This window comes from Panthera onca, chromosome A1 (genome assembly GCF_046562875.1).
Source record: "Panthera onca isolate mPanOnc1 chromosome A1, mPanOnc1 haplotype 2, whole genome shotgun sequence".
Classification (NCBI taxonomy): Eukaryota; Metazoa; Chordata; class Mammalia; order Carnivora; family Felidae; genus Panthera; species Panthera onca.
This window is the reverse complement of record NC_138339.1, coordinates 170,728,984-170,751,821: the sequence shown is the minus strand read 5'-3', so window position 1 is coordinate 170,751,821 and position 22,838 is coordinate 170,728,984. Positions and strand designations below refer to the sequence as shown.

General features: G+C 42.5%; 1 protein-coding gene and 1 long non-coding RNA gene across 23 annotated transcripts in view; one reads left to right on the top strand and one right to left on the bottom strand.

The window, feature by feature from the left end:
* The window catches only part of DOCK9 (dedicator of cytokinesis 9), a 290,719-nt gene that overhangs the window by 104,993 nt on the left and 162,888 nt on the right, over window positions 1-22,838 (bottom strand). For 20 of the 21 annotated variants that reach the window (XM_060636782.3, XM_060636789.3, XM_060636803.3 and 17 more), the window contains exons 8-14: window positions 17,227-17,401; window positions 16,257-16,324; window positions 6,572-6,646; window positions 5,167-5,307; window positions 4,657-4,860; window positions 4,146-4,268; window positions 315-397 (exon numbers count right to left, since the gene is read on the bottom strand). In XM_060636782.3, the coding sequence (XP_060492765.2) occupies window positions 315-397; window positions 4,146-4,268; window positions 4,657-4,860; window positions 5,167-5,307; window positions 6,572-6,646; window positions 16,257-16,324; window positions 17,227-17,401 (869 nt within the window). The remainder of the gene's footprint in view (window positions 1-314; window positions 398-4,145; window positions 4,269-4,656; window positions 4,861-5,166; window positions 5,308-6,571; window positions 6,647-16,256; window positions 16,325-17,226; window positions 17,402-22,838) is intronic. The other variant, XM_060636781.3, reaches the window with a different exon arrangement.
* Window positions 11,594-13,398, top strand: LOC132681888 (uncharacterized). Of its 2 annotated transcripts, XR_009611296.3 has the most exons (4): window positions 11,595-11,949; window positions 12,552-12,740; window positions 12,851-12,926; window positions 13,262-13,398. It is a non-coding gene; the product is annotated as an uncharacterized LOC132681888 (long non-coding RNA). The 2 variants fall into 2 exon arrangements; XR_013549854.2 differs by having other exon boundaries at window positions 11,594-11,949; window positions 12,552-12,926.

Here is a 22,838-nt window from a genome sequence, read left to right as displayed (position 1 = left end):
GGGTGATGTGCAGGCCCCCCCACCGGGCCGCTGTCCAAGCTGGGCTTGGGACACGTGGCCAGAACAGCAGCTCTGCAACAAGAGCTCCCGTCCGTCCTACCGGCCCCCGCACGGCTCTCCCAGCCAGCATCTTCCCCGTCTGTGATTCTAACGAAAGATTATTCACATAGGGGGCTTACTTATGTTTTAACTTTACACATTTAAATCCTCTTTGCCTCTGGGCAATAAAGACAAAAGAGATGAGTCAGTCTGTCTATCTATCTATAACCGTGTATCTCTAGCTACATCAGAGGCATAAAAGATATTGTCGTTACCTTGCTGCCCATGCAAATGGCATTCTGTACTGTCCTAGTCTTTGGCAAGCCTGCTTGGCATTCTTCAGCACCTTCTGAGCAACCTTGAAGATACGAGAATCAAGATATGAGGTGCTGTACCCCACTGACAGAATTATGATCTAAAGAGCCGTCATCACACGTTCATTAAACAAGCTCCTACCCTAGTATCAGATGCATGGAAAAGCACGGGTCACTGTAAGGAAATCTGGCCGGACTTACACTAGGTGCAGAGTATTCTGTTTAATGCAATCTTTATGGCAGTGACTTTCAAAGAATATAGAATGAGGACCGTTTCCAAAATGTTAAGTCTTTTCTTTTCTAAAACGTTGCTTTCATAGACCGCAAGCATGACATTTCATAGGCTTTCATAGTTCTTTATGACTAAGGGCTACTTATAAGTCCACTGGGTTATTAACAATTGTTAATTCTTGGTATTCGTGCCAAAATATATGGCAATACTTAAAGTTTAAATGAGAATACTAACGAAAATGCTAAGCCAGCATAGCTCCTAATGTGTTCCAGCTCATGCAGATTCCCACAATTTGGGGGATAGATACTCGTTCTGTAAGACATTATATAGGTGCTGACTTAAGTTAGGCCAGGGTTTTCAACTGTTAGTTATATTCTTACTTTCTAGGTATAAATTACTGCTATTTTCACTTCTTGATGATGAATTTTCATTTGTTGTGGCTTGACTTATGAAGCCCATAGTGCACAGTGAAGCAGATCCGCTTTGGCCTAAGATGTGAGCATGACATGTCTATCAATCAACTGTACCCCTACCGCTACAGCGGAGGACAAGTGCCCCGAATGTGCTTGTACCGGGATCCTGCACGGCTCCCGATAAAAAGTTTGATTCAGTTAGAGTGGTATGTTCGAGGGCCTTTTACATTACTGAAGCACACCAAAGTCAACCAGTTTTGGGAACTGTGATCCAGCGCCTGTGAACCAATGTGCGTCAGAGCGGCAGCATCAGCAGCACCTGGGAGCTTATCAGGAATGCAGAGTCTCGGGCCCCACCCCAGACCCCCTGGGTCAGAACCTGCCTTCTGACCAGACCTTCGGTGACCTGTGCGCATCAGGTTTGCGAAAACTGAGATGATAGAGTTGTTTGTCTCTCGGTCAAACTGAAACCAGCGGTGTGAGTCTAGGCCATTAACCCCCTCTGGGCTCCATTTTCCCCACCTGAGAAATGAAGGGCGTGAGCCACAGTACTTTTCACTATCCCTTCCAGTTACCAGACATTATGATTCTACCACAGTCATGCTGTGAGAATTGCTACCCTCACGAATGAATTAGAAACATGTCTTGACCGAAACGTGTCAGGAGCTCCTCCAGTTCCTTCATTTCTTCTTCCGGAAGGGCATGATCCTGTGGGCACTGGGGGCACACAGTCACAGGGTAAAATGGCCTACCTTCTATTTTCAGATAGAAACTATCATTTTTAGATTTCTAACAATAATGACTATACTGTGGAGTAAAACACAATATTTGCATAAAACTTAAAACTAAAACCCAGATTTCAAATAAGTTTCACGGTTTCCTGCGGCGAACAGGGTCCGAGCCCACAGACTTACTGAGGGTGCACAGGGAACATAAGGTATGTAAGACTGAAAAACTCAATTTTGTCTTTGGTCTCCCCCGCCCCTTTTCTTTCTTTCTTCCTCTTTTTTAATCTATTCATGATCTACACCTACAGAGACTTCTTATAAGAGTTTCTTCCTCCAAGACAAAATTTACTCTAAATGATGTTCTAGACCATCTTGGAAAACAGGAAAGAAACAATTCTGACATGCATGAGAAAATCATCCTTCGGTAATATCTCTGCCAAAAGTTCTATTCTGATACAACATGCTTGAGAGCAGAGAGATATAAAACCTATTCTGATATAAAAAGGTTAATCTCTGCCTTAATTTATTACTTTGGAAGTGTGAACGTATGGAGTAACATACACGTGGCTGAGCTGTGCATCCCACACGTAAGGAGGGAAGAGCCGACTTCCACAGATGCTCGGCGGCCACTGGGAAGTGTGGAGGAGAGCATCAAGTCTAGCCCAAAGTGAAATGTGATTTTGCACCATCACGAGCTGCCAAATTCCAAACCGTGCATGTGGCAGGCAGAAGAGCAAAGACGGTGCATTTAGGCCCTGGAAACGTATCACAGTCAGGGGAGCCGATCTCATCCTGGGCCTTCATTGATTATTAATCAAAACACTGAAGAGCTGAAAGAGCTTCTTATCTAAGGTTTTACAAACTTGATTTAAAAAATAAAATCGCTTCTTCTCCAGAGACCAAACTTGACCCAGCTGTTATCAGCCAGAAAGGCATACTGTTGGAGGCAGTGTGCCTGGGGCTATGGGTTCTCCCCTGGCTGGGGCTGGGATAGATGATAACATTGTCCTACATGTGTCAGTGATTTGCAGCATCCCTGGCAATGTCTTGTATATTTAAAAAATTTTTTTATGTTTTATTTTTATTTTTGAGACAGAGAGACAGAACATGAATGGGGGAGGGGCAGAGAGAGAGGGAGACCCAAAATCCAACTCAGGCTCCAGTCTCTGGGCTGTTAATATAGAGCCTGACTTGGGGCTCAAACCTGTGAACCATGAGATCATCACCTGAGCTCAAGTCAGACGCTCAACCGACTGAGCCATGCAGGCACCCAGCAATGTCTTGTATATTATCTGATCTCAGCGCTGTTCCTGAGAGGAGGTGGGGCAGGTAGCAATATCATCCTTCAACAATAGATGGGACACCAGAGCCCAGAGAGGTGACATGACTTCTCCAAAGTACCTAGGCACTCAGCACCCAGGTCTCTGACTCCTACAACCTATTCTTTAACAACCACCCTGCAGCTCGTGGACACACCTGTGATGTATGGCCGGCCACAGACAGCATGAGGGGAAGCTCTGATTCAGCTCAGGAAATGTCCCTTAGAGCCTTTGGAGGTGTCCCCTCCTGCTGCTGACCAGTCCTTGTCAGTGTATCAGGGCCATCTCCCAGACGAGCACTTACAAATACTGTAAAGCCAGCAGAGACAGAACTCTATTAGCTCACTCTACCAGGTAGCTCAACGTGCTGGAAAGTGACAGTCAGGTGCCTCTGGTCACTCTAGCTGTAGAGCACTGAGCAGGTAACTAAACCTTAGTAAACCTCAGTTTTCTGATGCCTGAGAAGAGCTCTTGACTAGATAACCTCTAACATTCACATCTGTGTGTGTCCACCAAGGCACTCCCCAAGTAGTGGGCACTATGCCAAAGTAAGGGAAACACACCAGACGGCTTGTATGTTTCCCTTCCCTCTTCTACCCAAGGTCACCTCTGCCACCATGACCTGCCCCGTGTGACCAAACAGGGCACCTGAAGCACTGACCTCACTGGTCAGACCATCCCCTAGTCTCCAGCCTCACACTTAAGTGTAAATGGACCCAAAGATAATTCCAGAACCTGAGAGACACGTCAACAAGTGGAATGCACTCTATTTGAATAGAATATATGTCCTTTTTAATGATAGAAAGTTTACTGTTAAGCTCATAATTCCAGTTTTGCCAATTATATTAGGATGTTAGGATTGTCTAGACAAATGAAGGATTTTATTTACATACAGGACTACTTTTCAATGAAAATTGGACACATGAGGTTAGGAGTAAATCTATGTGAAGAGTGCACATATTTTAAAATATAAAAAGTATAAATACATCTCGCTGAATACATAAGGCTTAACTCTGATTTCTTTAAGCGTTTCTATTTTCACAGAGGGCCCTTTTATTGAATTGATGTTTATCATCATAAAGCATAAAAGTCACTCATACCTTAGAAGAGTCTGAACTTTTCATGTATGGCTCGGCACCGTGTGTGATGCTCCCCTGAAGCACTTTTTCAATTCTAGCCACCAGAAATATATCAGGATGAGGACACGTGACCGAAAATATTCCCTAGGGAACAAAAGATTTTCTGTAGTGAGTAAAATTCACACCCACGTTAAACAAATCCCCTGAACATGAAACGTTCTGAAGCAACAAAGAGTGCTAAAACACGCTATTCAGAGGCACTCAGTGCTTTATCGCTAGTTTATCATCTGATCAAAAAGGCAATTTGGTCAGGGGGGTGGGCAACTAGCAGAAAGTTTAGAAAAAAAAAAATGAGAAATCAAATACTGCTTCTTCTTCTCTCAGCTTGCCTTTCCTGCCTGCTTATATATGCTGTCGATATAACCAACAGTCTCATTTCCCCTAGCTGCGTGCTGCGGAGTCTCATTATGCATTCACACAGCAGGTGCAAGATAAGTCTCAGTAGGGACGACTGCTGGGCTCTGTCTCCCACCTGCTTCGGATACTGCATGGCAGCTTCGTGAAGGATGTCCTGAAGGGCAGGTGAGCTCTTCCTGCCACCGTTCACCAGAGCTGGGGACGTGGTGGCCAGCATCTGCCTCACGGAGAAATGGTTCAGGTCCACGTGGAAATCGGCAGAAATCTTTCGGTTGTATTTTATGTCAAACAGGGATAGAGTGACAAAGAAAGGCTCGACCTGAACAAAAAACAAAAAACAAAAAATCAATCTAGACCGTCACTACAGCTCAAACTGTCTGGAAAAGAGAATGCTGCTATCGAAGAAGAAATTACAAAACCTATTTATGATAGCTCAAGAGAAAGAAGTCTCCACCCCTTTCATTTGTCACAAATATCCTGTCCCTGAGGCTAAACAACCCTCCGCATCCTGATCTAAACACTGCACTTCTCTGATCAGAGACTAGGATTTTCTGTCCAGACTGCATTGCAACTGGTACATCTGCAATCTCAATTTCTTAAAATACTTTTTTAAGAGGAAAATTACATTTGTAGTGGGTCCTTCTTCATTTTCTGCAACACAGCATTGCAAATTGAAAGATAAATCATTGCACTTGACGAGAATTCTTTTTCCAAATTTCTCTTCAAATGGCTTCACTTCTGGTTCAGCTGATGTGAAGTCAAGCTTCTTTAAAAGAAAATGTAAATACATAAATATATTATGTTCACATTAAAACAAACATATAATAAATGTATCCTGAGGAAACTCCATAAAATACGAAAAGGCTAAACTCACTTAACTCACAATAGTGCTACTATTTTATAAGTTTATATAGTTTATAACAGTGGTCAAATAAATGATGGTATATCTACTCCATGGATTATTATGCCAAGCTTAAAAATTATGGTTAGGAATACCTCAAGTGTCCATCAACAACTAAATAAACAAACAAAATCTGGTATATACATACAGTGGAATATTATTCAGCCATAAAAAGCAAGGAAATTTTGACACATGCTACAACATGGATGGACCTTGAAAACATCATGCTGAGTGCAATAAGCCAGACACAAAAGGATATATATTGTTTCACATAAATGTGGTTCCTAGAGCAGGCAAATTGATAAAGACAGGGACAATGGAGGTCACCAGGGAATGAGGGGAGGGAGGAATGGGAAGTAAGTGTTTAGTGGCTAGAGTTTCTGCTTGGGATGATGAAAAAGTTCTGGAATGGGTGGTGGTGATGGTTATGCAACATCGTGAACGTACTTAATGCCACTGAACTGCACACTTAAAAATGGTTAAAATGGTAAATTTATGTTATGTATATTTTATCACAACAAAAAATTGTCAAAAAAGCAAAAACATATACATGGTTATGAAATCTGTAAAGCAAAAAAGACATTTATTATTAAAGTAAATGGGGTAAAGAAGTTCTATAAAAAAGATCACAAATGAAAAGGGGAAAAATATGGGAGAAAATACAGCAGAACCTTCATCCCCTCCCAGCTGCCCTGGGCCCCCCACCCCCACCCCTGCCCCACCACACCAAGTGTGGATTTTGAGGGCACAGATGTGGATCACATGCACCTTGGGTGAGTCAGGAAATACCACTGCCAACTGGGCATCTTCAGTGATGCTTATTATTGTCTGATGGTCTTTCTATGGGGTAAATTATATGCTCTCTATGGATTGAGAGTGTCTTTGGGTAAATCCCTCAGTTTTCCACAGTCTAGTAAATATGGAACACTCACAATGGAAGTGGTAATGGGGATGAGATTATGGTTATTTTTTATTTTTCCTTTTCCCCTGAATGTTCTGTATTGTTGTTATGTTGCTTACCAGTCCAAAGTAAACAAACAAGCAAATACAGAAATAAAACAAACGTATCATCTGTCTGTTTTCTTTCCCCGACTTAGTTTAAAAATGTAAACATTAAAATAGTTCATACCTGGGCATCTGGGTCCAAGTAAAAAAGCTTAACTCTGCTTTCACTTTTCAGTTTGATTTCAGCTTCTCTGGTACTCTGATAACAAGATAAACAAAAAATAAAAATTACAGTAAAAAAAAAAAAAAAACAAACCTCTTCTTACAGAGGTGTCCAAACATGTTTGTCCCATCCTGAAGATCCAGGCTGCCAGACAACTCTCCTGTCATCCTGGAGAGTCAACTGCATGTTGAACAAGGTGAGACCATCAAAGGAGGTAGCACACCAGAGTGCCACGGGGGAAAAGAAGACCTAATCCTGCCCTTATGAAACTACAGTCAACTTCAGGGTCAAAAGCAGTCAAAGAACGCAAAAGAAAATAATTAACCATTACTTTCAAGAAAGGTTTCATAAAGTGATGGAAGAGGGGACGGGCTATGAATGCAGGAGTAGAACAGCAAAAAGTAAGAAAACATGAATATTTGGGGCTGAATGAAAAGGACACACAGCACAGACAGACGCTGAGTGGGAAATGAGCCCAGATGGTAAGGAGAATTTTGAGTCCATCTAAGATTGAGGTAGAAGCCCAGGAAGAGAAAGGAATAGGTCTGCAATGGTGGGCCAGAGAACCTATGGCAGATCTTGAAGGATTGCCATTGGTGTTTGTGGCAGGCAGGAGGCAGCATTGCTGGTCTAGTCAATAGATATTTACTGAGCACCCAGTATGTGTCAGGCACCAGGGACACACACGTGAATGAAACAAAGCCTCTACACCCAAGGAATACTAGCGAAGACAATATAAACAGGTGGTAAGAATGGCAAAGAAAGTGTAAGGCACAGTGATCACTAACCTGGACCAGGAGGTGGCAGTCGGAAAAGAGTTCCCAGAAGAAGACCCACCTTGCCTTACAAAAACATTTGGCAGAAAAGGGGAGAAGGGAGTTCTGGGAGGAGGTACTGCAGGTACAAAGGTATAGTCACACTTGAGCAATGATCAAGTCATTCATTGGGCATGACGGGAAAAGTAGAGAGAAATGAAGCTGGGATTTGTGTGTTAGGGACTGTGGATTTCCTTCAGAAGCCAAAAACACCCGGCACTATTTTAAGCAAGGGAACAAAATAACCAGTTCTGCATTTTAGAAGAACCCCTTGGGTAGGGCTGAGGAGGTGGGTTAAGGGGAAGACCCACATGGGCTCTTTATCACACCTGCCTCCCATCCCACAGCAGAGTCCATCACAGAGCCCACAGTCCCCATGTGGGTAGCCTGCTGTCCAGTGAACCCATTAGTTGAGATAGGTTTGTGGAGAGGGTGATAAAGTGGAGTGTGGAGATGCCTGTGGACAGAGAGATGGAACTTGAGCACGAGGTAGGGAGGAAGGCTGAAATTACAGACTTGGAGAACATCAGTCTAGAGGTGGGGACAGAGGAGCCTTGAGAGTAGTTGAAATTCCCTGGGGGAAAATGTGAAGGGGTCTGTAAAAAGAAACCCTGGGGCCCCAACACTGAAGGGATGGCAAGAAGAGAAGCCATGGAGGGAGACAGACAAAGGGGCTGGAGAAGAGGAATTTGGGAACAGAAAGAAGCTTCTAAGACATTCACAAGGTGGAAGTCATTGCCAACCACATTATTTTTCGTGCTTGGTTCCTCTAAATTTGTATCCATTCTTATGACTCTCAATCTCCATGGTTAAGTCTATAGAGTCAGAATGGAGGGTCCTCTCTCATCTGTTCTTTCCCCACAGACCGACTCACATCTCAGCATGTGATGTGGGCAGTGACAGCCACAGTGGAAGGGGTGACTTACCATCTCTGCTGGTGGCTAAACACGGTCTATTACATTTCTAGATCACCACTAATAAGACTGAACATCTTCCTAATATTCTCAGCCATGCGATTGTTGTAACAGGTTGGTTCTTAGCAATGACCCAAACTCTATCATAACTCTACTTAAAAACCATCTTTCTCTGGCAAAATGAAATGACCACCAGAACACTAAGAAACTGTATTCTAGTTCTAGTCCACTCGTTCACTAGTTATGTAAATGTGAGCAAGCCGCGTAGCCTCTCTGGACTCCACTTTCATTTCTGAGTAAAAATGTTGAATAAGATGATGGCTAAAGTCTCTCTGCACAACAAGGTTTATCTCGCCGTTCTCTATGGGAGCTTTAAGGCTTCTGGGGGTAAGGAACACTCCTGCAAATCGTGTGATTTGAGCTGATGCCCTATGGGGGATGGGACAACTTTTTAACTCCATCTTACCTGTCACCGTTCCTATTTTTTCACATCACAAGAGCCAGAACCTGTGGCGTGTGGAGTATACTTAACTGTACCCAAGAGAATTTGCTTTACTTTGTGCCCAAACCATGATGTTTCCCAACAAAAACATCAGTACCAGGTGCTGTAAGCCACCACCAACAGTAATGCATTCTACTTCTGAATTTCCTCTGGAGTCCTTCAACAAAGGCAAGGCCTGTGATCTCAGACACCACCGCAGAGCAACGGATTCTTAATGTAGATACAATCCCTGGTGCCTTTTTGAAAGACGCTTGTTGTCTCACACTGACTATGAGACAAGATGAGAAATGAACACGGCACGGACGACTGCTAGGAGGTCTGTATAATCAGAGGACAACCAGGGATGCAGACACATTAAAAGAAAAAAAAATCAACAACGAGCCAAAAGAGACTCAAAGCATCCTGATGTTGCCACTAATATCCAGGGGATATATTCTTCACTAGAGAAACCATTTAATGGGAAAGAAGCGACACCTTTAGATGTAAAAATAACCTAAAAGCTTACAGTCTACCTTACATACATTGACAGCTGTGATGATGCTGATTAAAAGCAAACTCAGCTCCTTCCCCCATTCCTTCCGTGGCCTACGATGCATTAAACAGAGGGGATGCCTAACAAATGGTATTTGAAGGAATTACCAAGTAAAACCTAGGCAGAAAGAAAACGTGGCTTGGGAAGGGCAGGGCTTTGCCCTAGAGTCAGGGAATAACAAATATCTGGAAGTATCATAATGATAAAAGCAAATTTTTATGGACAACAGCCAACATTTCTATGCTATTATCCTAAGTGCACATTTAAATCTTATACCACGATAGGAGGTGGGTCCTAGTATTTTCCTTGTTTAAAAGAGGAGACACTAAGGCACAAGGAATTAATACTTTGCCTAAGACCTCAACACATTCAATAGAAGCCTGACTTCTAACTGAGGCTGTCTGGCCTTCAACTATTAGAAAAGAAAAAAAGGGGGCACCTGCATGGCTTAGTTGGTTAAAAGCATCGGCCTTCAGCTCAGGTCACGATCTCACAGTCTGTAAGTTCGAGCTCCCACGTCGGGCTCTGTGCTGATAGCTCAGAGCCTGGAGCCTGCTTCGGATTGTGTGTCTCTCCCTCTCTCTGCCCCTCCCCCCACTTGCACTCTCTGTCTCTCTCTCAAAATAAAGACATAAAAAAAGTAAAAAAAAAAAAAAAAAGAAAGAAAGAAAGAAAAGAAAAGAAAAGAAAAGAGGCAAAGAATATGAGCATGCAAGTCAGAGAAGAAGAAACCCAAATATATGATAGTAGGAAAATCTCACCACTAAGCAGCAAAACACAAATTAAAGCAGGGAAATACCATCTTCACTCCTCTGGTGAGGACACAGAGAAATGGAAATGTCAGTTGTTCCAACTTTTTGGGGAAGCAACCTGGCAATATTTAAAGCATTAAAAACACAATAACCTCTGACCCAGTGGTCCCACTTTGGGGAACATCCCTAGAACACAAGTATTTTGTAAAGAAGTCACGTTGTTTACTGTGCACAGATTGTACAGACTAAAAAAAGGAAAATAACCCAAAATGTTCATGAATATGGAGATGTTAAATAAAGTGCATAATATCCATATCTGTAATACCACGCAGCTATGAAAAATGAGTAAACTAGACCCTCTACAGCCCCAGAGGGACATCTACAAGATACTTTTAAGTCATGGAACAAGTTTCAGAGTCATGTATATATATCACGAACATATTTTTTAAAAAACTACAAACGCTATATATGTGTGTATGTTTCCACGAGCAATCGGTTTGACGCCAGGGGAATTACAACAGGTTAGTAACACTAGTGCTCTCTGGGTGTCGGGGTGGAGGATGAAGGGGAAAGATTAACTCTATATAACTTTGGATATTTTCACTTATTATAGCAAACACACTTATTTTTACTTAAGTTTCAGTAAAGACGATAAAATAAATTCCTGTAATGAATACTTTCACAGTCTAAGGACCCACAAAACATAGCTGTAAAAAAAACATTATCCCACAGCCTATGCCACCCAGCACTTCTCAAAGTGACAGAAACCAGCCCTCCTCTTAAAATAACCTGTGGTTGGTCCATACCATGGAGGTAGGAAGAACTGGACTGGCTTTTCCCCGGACCCTGCTGCTGCTGTCCTGCTCACAACCCGTCTAATACTTTGGGTTCAGCAGAAAGGAAAACATGAAGAAAATGGACAATGACAGAGCCGTCATCTGTAAAAACTGGTACTTGCTTAGAAGTCAAGAGAATGATTCGTCTAAAACAAAGGCTGTTCCCCTCACTCCTGTGAGCCCTACCTTTAACCACTAAAGACACACCCTGACAATGCTTTCTTCCTCACCTAAGATGCAATTATGGACCAAACATTCAAAGGGTTTCCAGAAGGACTGCCACAGGCTTCGAGCATACTCTGTGTCTTAAGTTCATCTCTGAGCAAGCAAAACAATTAAATGCCAGAGACCGTGGCCAACAGCATCCTATTTTGAGGATGAGTTATCAGAAAAAACATTGTGCTGGCTGTTGGCTTAAACAGAATAGGTTGGAACAAGAAGACTTAGCAAATTCCTTTGAGGCCAGAATGTATATTTCTTAATTTAAAGAGCTGTCATGATTTGTTTCCACTACTTGCAAGGTATCTAATGCCCCGGGACCACTATCTCGTCCTCTGTGTCACAAACCAATAATAAAGCACAGAGAATAAGGAGGCTCAAGAGATGGAATGCTGGAATGCCTGCTGACCTCATAAACAAAACCCCAGCCACCTCCGTTGTATCATAACACAATGACATAGTTTTCTGGATTAGGATACAGGGAAGGAAGCATCTATTACAGACATGGTTTAAAAAAGTCAGAAAAGGTATCTGTGAAACTGTTTGGGTTCCAACAAATACTGCTAAGCCTGGCCGACTGACCCTTACTCAACCTCAGTGAGACTATAAAGTTTGAGACACAGTAATTCATCTTGTGTTCAACACAAGGTTTACCTAGAAAGATTAAGTTCACTCGCTAAAAAGTTATAAAGTAACTGAATGTGAGCAATTTTGGATTAACATGAAACAATGCTTTTCTTTCAGAACCACTTGGGGAGACCAAATTAAGGTGACTTGCTGTTCTCTGAGTACCAAAGAAACCTACAAAAATAGAAAAGCTGTGAAGGAAAATATAGGGTGGGAGCATGAGGGTTTTCTTCATACTTTCTTTACACAAGGAGGTGACATATATGTACCAATGACACCTAGGATAAACATAACCAGTGAAAAACATTATTAAATGAATCATACTCGGGTTTACAACCTGATTGCCTTACCCCTTGACTTTGTAGAAAAGAAACCAATTGACTAACTTTAACTGCAGTTTGTGTAGTTAATAAAAATATTTATAAGACCATGTGCTCTAATACTATAAGTGCTGTTACATTTACAACAAACATGTATTTGGTTCCATATTAGACAACAGGAGGAAAAGAAGAGATTTTAGGGTAGATACAGTGTGTCTTCAATAAGAAAACAACAAAGACGTTCAGTACTAAATGTACAAGCAATCTAAGGGCCGAGAATGTACAACATATTCTGAAAACCTAGGCCCATACCACCCTTGTCATATGTCAAGGGCCCCCCTCCATTATATTCCAAAATGAGACATCAGTTATTTTTGTACCGAAACAACTTCCTGTCACTCATATCCTGTTTGTTATGTATCAGTCACAGTGGAAGACAAAAGCCGGGGCAACAGGATGAATGCAGCAGAAAGAGGAGCTGACCAGAGAGGAGCCTGCCATTAAATCACACAGTCAGTACCTCCTGCCTGACTCCACCACTCGTCTTTTCTCTGCAACTTATTTACCTGTGGCCTGACCTCCCGCTGGACCCTTCCTTACACCTCCATCCCTGGTATTGACTTCTTGGCCTCTCCATCCCTGATTAAACTCTCCCCTCCCAAGTGGCTATGCACACAGTCTCTTTCTCCTTCACCCCGACCCCCCCACCTCTACTTCAAGCAGATTACACAACTATGGAATCCATTCCTCTCAAGATCAAGAGGACCAGCAGTCAGTCAACTCCCTGCTTCCTTAACAGGTACAAATTGTCCCCACCCAGACACAGTGGAGAAGGTTATAAACTAAGCTAAGACCACATTGGTGCTTGGAGCCCTGGACTGTGAAGGGCTGAGAGTCCCGCACAGTCAGGCCTGGGCTCACCCACCCCGCAACACCACACAAGCATCACAAATGTGCCAGCAGCACGCTGACTGCATGGCAATACATCTTCATTCTTCTTTTTTTTCCCTTTGAAAAATTACTTGCTGCCCTTTTTCTATCTTCTTAAATAAAAATATTTTTAAAACACTTAAGAGCTGGGGTCGGGGGCAGAAATAACAACAGCGAAGCCCCTTATAATGCTTTCTTTTTCAGGCTTTGACCATGACCACAGTAAGAAATACGTTTATATCACAACCCAATACATATACACATACTACATTGGGCTGCCTGGCTGGCTCAACTGGTAGAGCATGAGACTCAGGGTAGTGAGTCCCAGCCACATGTTGGACACAGAGATTACCTAATAAAAAAGTTTTTAAATAATATCTGTCATTATTAAGGGTAGTGTATTTAATATTCTCTATTCAGTTCTATTCAATTTATATTTTTAAAATGTCTGGGTCATATAATGTTAAGTTAAAGAAGCCTCACGTAAAAAGCGCATACTGTATGATTCCACTGATAAGAAGGTCTGGAACAGTCACAACTAATCTACAGTGACAGACATAAAAACAGCAGGCATATCAGCTGGGAGGGGAGGACAGGATAGTCTGCTGGAGTGCTAGAAGCGTTCTATGCATTGATCTGCATGGTGGTTATACAGGTGCCCAAATGTGAAATCCACTGAGCTATCCAACTAGTGTTCCATATAAGTTCTACTTCAATTAAATTAATTAATTAATTAATTAATCAAGCAAAGCAAAATAAAAAGAAATGGGGGGTTTAAACTAATTAATCTGATTTAACCAACCAAAACTGCTTCAACTAACCTGTTACACACAGTTTGAAAATAGCTCTAAATATCTTTGTGTGTGTGTGTGCGTTAACTCTCTTATATATGTTATCTCATATAACTAAACTAAGGAAAGTTTAAAAACTTTCCTAGGGAGCGCCTGGGTAGCTCAGTCAGTTGGGAATCCAGCTCCTGACTTCGGCTCAGGTCATGATCTCATGGTTCATGAGTTCGAGACCCGCGCTAGGCTCCACACTGACAGTGCAGAGGCTGCTTGGAATTCATTCTCTCTCTCCCTCCCCCCTCCCTCTCCCTCTCCCTCTCCCTCTTTGCTCTTCCCCCGCTTGTGAGCTCTTTCTCTCAAAATAAATAAACTTAAAAAAATAAAGTAAATAAAAGTTTTCCTAGGTCTTAGGATTGAGAAATATTGAATTATTATGCTGGCCAGCTACAGGTAGTCAGTGAGAGAAGAAAGGAGGGCACAACTCCTGAATGTCTTCACAGGGAGGAAAAAAATACAGATTTCTAATTAATCAACATTAGGCTCAAACAATATGAGTCTTCTCCTAGGTGTCCACGGTGTTCACCCAGTAAGTGTAGAAAGTTACTTTCCAAGTTCTGGATTGCTTTGCATATATTATCTGCTTCAATAAATAAAATGGGTTTAAACATTCTGCTTTGAGAAATTACGAGCCCCCCAAATATCCAGAAACAAAAAAAGTGAATCTCAATGCAAAATACGATGCATAGAAGTTCATAGCACAAAAACACATACACACAAGCCAAAAGCCGTCCCGGCTTAGTAGGCGGTTACAATGGTGACACTAAAATTAGCTTTAATAGGCAGGTGCTAAAAAGATACTGTGGTAACAGTCAAGTCTTGAAGAAAAACAATACTCTCAAGTCCTAGCCAGGGAGGGAGATTTTATATTTTAGAACAGCCATGTTGTCTCAAAGTAAAGGTCAATGCTGAATGCCAGTCTATTTATAATCGTATATGGATAAACCATGTTTTCTATTACAGTGTTTAAGATGTGGGTGTGTAGGGTCTCTATTACACTGTATTCGCAGAGAAGAAGAAGAAAAAGGCAGTAACAGAGCAAGAATGGAAATGGCTGGAGAAGACAAAGATATTTCTCTCATTTAAAAGAGAATCATTCATAGATGCACACAAGGAGACAAGTACAAGGATATTCATTGTAGCATTGTTTGTAATGGAAAAAAAATTGGAAATAACAGAACAGCTAAAATAAAATGCTTACATGGTGCAATCAAAGGGATGAACTAGATCTATATACCAGCTTGGACAGATCTCAAAATCAAAGTTGAATTAAGAAAGAAAAGTACAGAATAATATGTTAGCATTTATATAACATTAAAAAAAATTTTTTTTAATGTTTCTTTTAATTTAATTTTTGAGTAAGAGACAGAGGAGACAGGGGAGGGGCAGAAAGAGAGGGAGACACAGAATCTGAAGCAGGCTCCAGTGAGCACAGCGCCTGACGCGGGGGCTCGAACTCACAGACCGCGAGATCGTGACCTGAGCCAAAGTTGGGCGCTTAAACGACTGAGCCACCCAGGCGCCCCACATTTTTAAACATATGAAAGGAACACAACCATGTAGATCATTATGATAGATACACTGGGAAAGATATAGAGATAAAATGGAAGTAATCCCAGGAAACTCGTAACAGTGTCTGTCACCGCTTGAGGCTGTGGAGGAGGAAGGGAATGGAGTAAGGATGGTGTTTAAAAAGAACTTTAACTATAGTTGATGTTTTATTTCTTTAAAAAATATGGAAGCTAAAAGGACCACAGAGTAACAGGGTTTAATCTGGGTCATGGGAATGAGGTCGGCTGTTTTGATCTTTGTGATTTTCAGTAACTTTAAGGTTTCTCAAAATTATTAAAGACAAGTGTAACTTTTTTTTTTTTCATTCAGAGTGACCCAGAGGCAATTTACAAAACTCAGGCAACCCCTGTTTGGTTTAGCAGTAGGACTGTCACAGACCACCCTCTTTGGAAGTGTGTCTATTAACGTGAATAGGGAGAGCGTATGTGTGAACATAGTAGGTACCATGTTAACGTGGGAAACTTTACCTGTGCGTTTTGGTTATTTCAATACTCGTAATCTGGTAGTAAACATTATGGAAGGGCAGGGACACAGAATAATAAAAAAAATAATCTGTAAGGCACTTTCCAGAAAACAAGACTAAAATCTGACTCAGGTGAGTATTTTACCTCCCCTCACATTTCGGACAGAAAATAGAGAGCAGTAACCACAATGTCTTTTTTAACGATTTACTACAATGTAATTGTTACTCATTTCAATAGATTCCATCCTGGACATGCTAGGAAATGAGAAATATTTCAGTATCATTCTATGAAGGGCAGAAGACTGAAGATGATTATTACCTTGGCAAGTTCAGGCAGGTAGCTATCTAAACCGGAACCAGAACCTTCCAATTTGCTTTGTTCATCATCTAAAATGGCAAAACAGATGACCTGAGTTACTTGTAATTGAATGTATTTTATTTAAAGCAGGAGGTCAAAGGCCTCTTATATTCACCCTTGAATGCAGTGGTTTCCAACTCTAAATGCCCATTAAAAACACCTCGGAGCTTAAAAAAAAAAAATACTTACACCCAGGGTTGAGAACCAAATATTTAATAATTGATAAAGCATAGACACTGTCTAAAAAGAACTGATATTAGTTATGAACACCAGTCTGCATGGCCACATCCATCAGACCCACTAAAATGCCTGCCCAGGTCCCACCCCAGGACAACTAAATAAGAAAGAGAATTTTTTAAAAAGTTTCACAGAATTTCTAAGGTACAGCCAGGGTTGAGATTCACCGGGCTAAGAGCTTGAAACAAAACATGAGTTGTCAAGAACACAGCCAGATTCTTCCCACCAATGAGGCTTCTGCCCATCTTAACTTTGTCTTAAAAAATCTAAAGGATAGGATTAATGACAGTATAACCACAGTATTTTAAGTGCTGATTTTGTGCCAGGTACTCGAGACACATAATCTTATTTAATCTTCCCATCGACCAGCAAGTTCTGTTTTATTCTTACTTCACAGATGGGAATACCGAGGCTCAGAATATGTAAGTAGCTTGCCCAAGGTCTCACAGCTGAAAAATGATATTGCGAAGACTTGAACTCAGTCTTCCTTTCTGCCCCGAAGCTGTGGCTCTTCCCATTTAAGGTTTCCTGATAAAAATGTTGTCAGGGTAGTAAATTCTAATGTGACGAAATCTTTGCTCACAAGCTCTCTGTGAAGAGCTCACATCTGCCCCATTGCTCGCGTACCTGGCGATACACAGGCTCCCTATGCCCTGAAGTATGCATGTCCCTGGAGAAAGCAAGGTCTGCTTACCCTCATGAGAGTCTCCGTTTCGCTTTTCTTGCATTGCAGCCTCAAAGTTGAGCTGGAGAATCTTGTTGAGAGTTGTGATCCATTCTTCCATTTCGACTTCGCTGTCTGCAGCCAAAAGGTAGCTACTTTTGTCCTGCATCTTGAGCTCAAAAGCAAAACGTCTAACTTTGTTGTTCTGAAATGGAAAAGGAGTACAGAGACACATTTTAAGAGAACTGGAATGGCCTTAAAATTTTTCCTCTTTATTATTCGCTGACTGATGCTATCTCATTGGCGTTTGGGGCCAAGCTATTTAAAAATGCACGCCCCTGGGGCACCTGGGTGGCTCAGTCGGTTGAGCGCCTGACTTTGACTCAGGTCATGATCTTGTGGTTTGTGAGTTCGAGCCCCCCCCCCCCATCAGGCTCTGCAGAATCGAGCCCCGTGTCAGGCTCTGCGGAGCCTGCTTAGAATACTCTCTCTCTCTCTGCCCCCCCACCCCTCCCCCCTCAAAACAAATAAATAAATTTAAAAAAAATGCAAGTCCCTTCCCCACAAACCCTCATCACTCTCTACCTTCCCTGCTTTATTTTCTCCATAATTTTATTTTCCCATCTGACACATCATGGATTTCACTTGTTGTCTGTCTCCTCAAATGGAATGAGAGCTCCTTAGGGTAGATATTACTTTTGTTCAATGCTACATCCAGATTTCTAGAACACTGCCTGGTACACAATAAGCTCTGGAAAAAAAATTTACTGAATGAATGAAATTTCACTGAAAATTTTCAACTCCTCCAGCTCCTTTTTTTCTTTTGATGAAGTAGTGCATGGTATCCCATTTTATAAAGCAAACATTATCTCTCAGTGTGTTTGACCTCCTCATCTGGAACTTTCCCATCATTTGTGAGTCCCCAGAGGTATTTGGACACCAAGTCTACAGCCTTCCCTCATGCCTCTAGTTTTTACACCTGTCAAAGAGTGTCCAGCTCCAAGTACAAAGACAGTAGTCACATGCATTAAATGATGGAGGATGAAAGTGCCCTAGACCAGGGTTTCTCAGCCTTGGCACTGCTGATGCTTAAGGCTGGTAAGTGTTGTGGGAGTCGGCCTGTGCACTGCAAGATGTTTAGCAGCATCGCTGGCCTTACCCACTAGATGCAGGGAACATAACCCCAGTTGTGAAGATTAAAACACATCTCCAGACAGTACCAAACCTCCCTTGGTGAGCACAATTGCCTCCAGGGAACAGCACTAGAAAGAAGTTCGGCTCTAAGGACCACAGCCCAAGATTCCTTGCATGTACAGGCTGAGGGCAACCTGTAGGGGGCAGAGTAGCCCTCACCCACTAGCAGCTGGCTGGCTAGCCGCAGTCCCTGAGAGGCTCCTCAGTGTAGGTGGCAGGGACGCCCTGACCCTCCCCAAGGTGGCTGTGTTCTTGGCAGCGTGCTTCTCAGAAACACGCAGGCCACACAAGCTAAGTACATACTGCCTGCTGCGGGCGCCTCACTTCACGTCAGGGCCAGAATCAGACAGGAGTCAAAAGGCTAGGTACGAAATATGTTTTCTGTCCCAGTCACAACTGTGAAAATAAGTTAGAAGTGGGGGAGACATCAGGCCTTGGTTCTAAGTTATTCCTCTTTCTCAGCCTGATCTTCCTGATCTGGAAATAAACGTAATCAACTTCAAGGTTCTAAAATGCTTTTAGGCCTTAAGATTCTACACTGGATAACTTGCAGGTTTATTTAAAATTATCAGTTTATGCATTTCTTTGAACCCATAGCATTAATCAACTACTTTTTTTTTCCACAATGTCCAAAAACAATTCAAAAACAAACAAACCACAGTGTTGGTGCTTAGCTTCCAAACAGATGTGGATAAAAACAAATTATTTAACTTTTTGAAGCCTTGGATACAATTCATTAAATGTTAAACACCATCAGCCACATCTGATGAAGAAAGAATATGAAGGAAGAGAATATGAAGAATATGAAGGAAGAGATGTCCCTTAAAGTCAGGACCTAAGGTCACGGAGAACACTGCACAGGCTGACCAACAGCCCGGGGATGCCGGACGCACAAATCACCTACACGCTGTGCCGAAGACAGGCGACAAAACTCTTAATAGTTTTGCTTTAAACTTTTCTTTAAAAGAAATGCCTGAAGATTTAACTAGAAAGTAACTTGAAAGGTCTCCTAGCTCAAGAATACAAATGAAACCCCTACTTGGAAATCCCACACAAGAAGTTAATTCACTGTCATTGACCGTTTCTGGTCCTGCCTACTTTACACTGTGAAGAAACATACTTTGATGTATTGAGAGACAGAGAGACACAGAGCATGAGCAGGGGAGGGGCTGAGAGAGACAGAGAGACACAGAATCTGAAACAGGCTCCAGGCTCCAAGCTGTCAGCACAGAGCCCGACGCGGGTCTCGAACTCACAAACTGCAAGATCATGACCTGAGCCAATGTCGGACACTTAACTGACTGAGCCACCCAGGCATCCCTGGGGCTGTTTTTAAATTGGTTTCCGGTAATCAAAAATACCAAGATTTAAGTAAAATTTTGTATTTCTGGATTTTTTTGCTAAAAACAAGACAAAAACAGATCATCTGGCCCCCTTGAACTGGTAGCTCCGCCCAGCATCAGCCACAGTGGGGAGGCGGCTGGCGGCCCCACGAGACGGGACCATTCGTGCTCCAGTTTGTCACAGAATGTGATGCATTCCCTCTTGCTTTCCATGCAGGCCTGTTCTTTTACTTAATTTTCCTGCTCGGCTCCTGCAGGTGTCTGAGTTTGGACCCCTAATTTCCACTGCTGGCTTGATGGAGGAACAGGGTCTGGACTCGCTCTCCCATCACAACCACTAGAAAACTGAACAGAAGAGATGAAACAGCTATTTGCGGATATTTGACCACAGGTAGGGCAGGACCATGACCCCTGCTGGACGGGACATAGATGAGCTGCACCCTAGCAGCCCTTAAGCTTTCTGCTGGAGGCGGTGACTGGGTTGTGGCCCAGGAAGGGGAGCCCGACAGAGCCCTGCAGTCCCCCTAAGTTAAAGAGACTGAGCAGAGCTCCAGAAGACCACGGTGGCTATATTACACAGGACACAGTTTCCAGAATGAGAGCTCTTCCAGAGTTCTCAGCACGTAAGACAAAACAGATCCAAATCTAGTAGTAAAAATTCTGAGTCATGCATTCATGACGTGTCCATGTTCTGTTTGTAGGTTCTGCCTTAACAAACAGTTTACCAAAAAAAAAAAAAAAAACCCACATCAAAATGAAGACAAAATAACCCAAACTGCAAGTCACTAGAGATAAAGAGAAGATTAAGAAGAGCAGGGACATCAGACCTCCAAAACAACAACATAATGGGGTGTCTTCAAATTCGAAGGTAAATTTCACCTTGGATTTCTATATACACCCAAAGTATCCATCAAGTTTGAATGCAAAACCAAAAATATTGGCAGATAAGCTAACTCTCAAGAAATTAACAACTTCGACATTCTTTCTCAGGAAGCTACTTGGAGGATGTGCTCCTCCAAAATAAGAAAGTAGAACAAGAAAGAAGACATGGGATCTCGGAAACAGGGAATCCGACGCAGGAAGGAAGGCAAAGAGTTTCCAGAATGATGGCTATCCAGAGGCTGAGACAGCAATTCACCTAGATTAGAGCAGGAAGGAGGGCTGCAGGAACTAAAGTCCTACCTTCCATAATGTCCAGAAGTGATGAATAAAAAGCAGCGGACGTGCCTTTTCCAGCATTATGGAGGCACATCCCAGAAAGAAGAGTGAAAACAGCTGAAAACGATCATGTCAGGGGAGTGGGGAGTGGGTGAGGTGGAAGACACTCGGGCAACAAGGTGCAGGGTTGCCTTTCTGCACTGCTTGACGGTTTAAACCAGATGAATGAATTACTTGGGATGAAAATGCAATGTAATTTTCAACATGTGAGTACATAAACAAGTACACACCTGAAGGTCAGGCCGGAGAGCTGTGTCTCTAACCTCAGTCACACTGGCCCCACAAAACGACCTTTCTGATTAGAACTGAGCTTCGGGCCAATGTCATCAGCCAACACTGAGTCATTTTAGGAAGAATTCTCTGATAATGGTGACTGCATCTATTGTGAGGAGTTGTCAGGGAGATTGTTCATTAACCACACAGTGCCCTCTGTCTCAGGGCCCCCATGAGAAATGCCTGAATGATCTTCATTCTGAGATTACTCGGGCAGCTTCTGGCTAACTGGATTGAACGGGTCTCCAAGCTAGGAAGCACAGAGCCCAGTTTGTCACCCACCCACAGCAGGTGTTAGGTCTCTTGAACACCTATGCTTCTTTCTTAGCTTAATTCCTGTTCATCTCCTCCCTACCTTGACTCCTTGTTCACCTCTCCTGCCTTCAAACACACTTTAAATCTGTGCTATCCTGTGTTTTATGTTTCCTTGTAAGTTACTGCCTTAGACCTTTCTGGAAAGTGGCAGGGGGGTGGGGAGATGGACGGACAGATGGGGAATCTGGCAACTTGCTTTCAGAGACAATTCTGTTAAGGTTTGGAAGGTCCTACACCAAAACAGCAGCTTTCGGTCCTACACCGAAACTGGTAACAGCAGCTCCCTGGGAAAGGGAGAGATAGGGATCAACAGGGACCTCCAGTTTGTATTGGTCTGATTTTTTTTATAATGTGAGTACAGTTGTGCATTATGTATGATTAAAATTAATTTTTAAGTGTATTTATTTATTTTGAGAGAGAAAGAGAACCAGTAGGAGAGGGGCACAGAGAGACAGGGAAACAGAGGATCCTAAGCAGGCTCTGTGCTGACAGCAGTGAGCCCGATGAGGGGCTTGAACTCACTGAACCATTAGGTCATGACCTAAAAATAAGGGGCACCTGAGTGGCTCAGTTGGTTGAGTCTGACTCTTGATTTCGCCTCAGGTCATAATCCCACAGTCATGGGATTGAGCCCTGAGTCGGGTTCCATGCTGAGCATGGAGCCTGCTTAAGATTCTCTCTCCCTCTCCCTCTCTCCCTCTCCCCCCACCTCTCTCTCTCTGTCTCTCTCTCTCTCTCTCCCCCTCTCAACTGCTCGCTCTTGCTCTCTCTCAAAAAAAAAAAAAAAGAATAATAGTAATTTTTAAGAATAACTCTACAACTGCAATAGCACTAACAAAAATATTCAATACTGGCTGAATTCTTACCATGTGCCAGCACTGTTCCAAGCTCTTTTTTCATATATTAATTAATCCTCTCAATAACCATATTCAATACAATTATCCCAATTTAACAAATGAGGAAACTGAGGCACAGAGAGGATCAGTGTCTCCAAAGCTACACAGCTGGTAGTGGTAGAGCAGGGATTTGAACTCAGTCTGGATCTGAAACCCAGTCTCTTGACTAATCCTGTTATTGGTACTATGAGAGAAATGATAAAACTCATCACGGAGATGCTAAGAACTGTTCTGAATATTTCCAAATGAATTCATCCAGTCCCCTCAATTTACTCTACTAAGGAAACATGATCATTACCCACATTTTGCACATGAAGAAACTTTTGGTAATAGCCTGGCCAAGGTCACACAGCTATAAAGTGGTTGAGCCTTAAACACTGGAGCTCAGCCCCATGGTGCTCAG